Source organism: Capsicum annuum, unplaced genomic scaffold (genome assembly GCF_002878395.1).
Source record: "Capsicum annuum cultivar UCD-10X-F1 unplaced genomic scaffold, UCD10Xv1.1 ctg82270, whole genome shotgun sequence".
NCBI classification, from domain to species: domain Eukaryota; kingdom Viridiplantae; phylum Streptophyta; class Magnoliopsida; order Solanales; family Solanaceae; genus Capsicum; species Capsicum annuum.
The window spans coordinates 1-1,097 of record NW_025893050.1 but is presented as its reverse complement, the minus strand read 5'-3'; the positions used below and the strand labels follow the sequence as shown (position 1 = coordinate 1,097).

The 1,097-nt window shown below is 34.9% G+C and overlaps 1 protein-coding gene across 1 annotated transcript; it reads right to left on the bottom strand.

Moving 5' to 3' along the window:
• On the bottom strand, nt 1-1,085 carry LOC107855945 (5-epiaristolochene synthase-like; the record flags this gene model as incomplete). The annotated part of the gene is given in 4 exon segments (XM_047405883.1): nt 1-149; nt 271-516; nt 667-805; nt 928-1,085. Coding segments are annotated over 4 exon segments (635 nt in total), but the record flags the coding sequence as incomplete, so codon positions are not given.
• Nucleotides 1,086-1,097: the final 12 nt, after the last annotated feature.

Genomic DNA, 1,097 nt, shown 5'->3' with positions numbered 1-1,097 from the left:
GGAGTCGGCCTAAGCATTCCTTCATTAATATCCTTCCATCCTGACTCACCCATTTCTTGAAATTTAGCCATTGCCTCTTTTGTCGATACACTATAATCTCTCATGTAGCATTCAATTCCTGTTGAAAGTTGTCCCCTATTTTTCTCTACCTGCAAAGGCGATTAAATATAGGGGTTAGCTTTTACATTTCTTCGATTGTTAACAACAATCTGTTTGTTCAAATAACTTATAATGTTATGACTTTATGAGAAACAATTCATAGTCTCATACCTCGTATGTAGCTATGTCATCAATAACTCGGCATATCCTCACACAACCTTCAAGAATTTTAGGATTTTTCGACAACCACTCAAATTCTTGCTCCTTAGCGTACTTCATTCCCAAATACGATGTTGTGGCAAGATAGTAGTAAGTAGTAGTTACAAATGCATTGCGCAAGTATTCAGAAGCAGGTGGCATATGTCCTTCAATAAACCATTTTGCCTCAATATTATAACTTTTTACCAATTCTTTCAGCTGTGGAAACCAAGCATACAAATTCAAAGTGTTAGAAAATTGTAACCCAATTACCTCTAGTTTATATTCACAAAAACATGTGAGGAAAAAGCAAAGACAGAAATGTATAAAGGATAAAAGTAAATTGATAGTTAAGTCGTTGAGACTCACTCTTTCTTTTGCGTAATAAACAACGTGAGATCTTCCATCTCTAGACATTTCCTTTTCATAGTCCTTGTAAAGATCTAGAAGAGCTTTGTAACTGATTTTCATGTAATCAGGCAGACTATCAATTTCTTTAATATCCCATCTGAAAGGTGACAAAGATAAGGTAAATTAGTATAAATATAATGAGCAAATGCTTGGTTTAATGTTTTTCATGATATTCTCTTTCAAGGTATATTTGAGCAAGTGAATTGATGAAGTCCATACCTTTGTATGACATCCGTGTATATGGCAAGTTCGTCAACTGTACCATAAGCATCGTAGGTGTCATCCACAATCGAAATCATTGCTATGGTCTTAACTAGCATGACACGAGCTTGAGAATATTGAGGCTCATAATATACTCCTAATGCCCAAAAGTAGCATTCAACTACTCT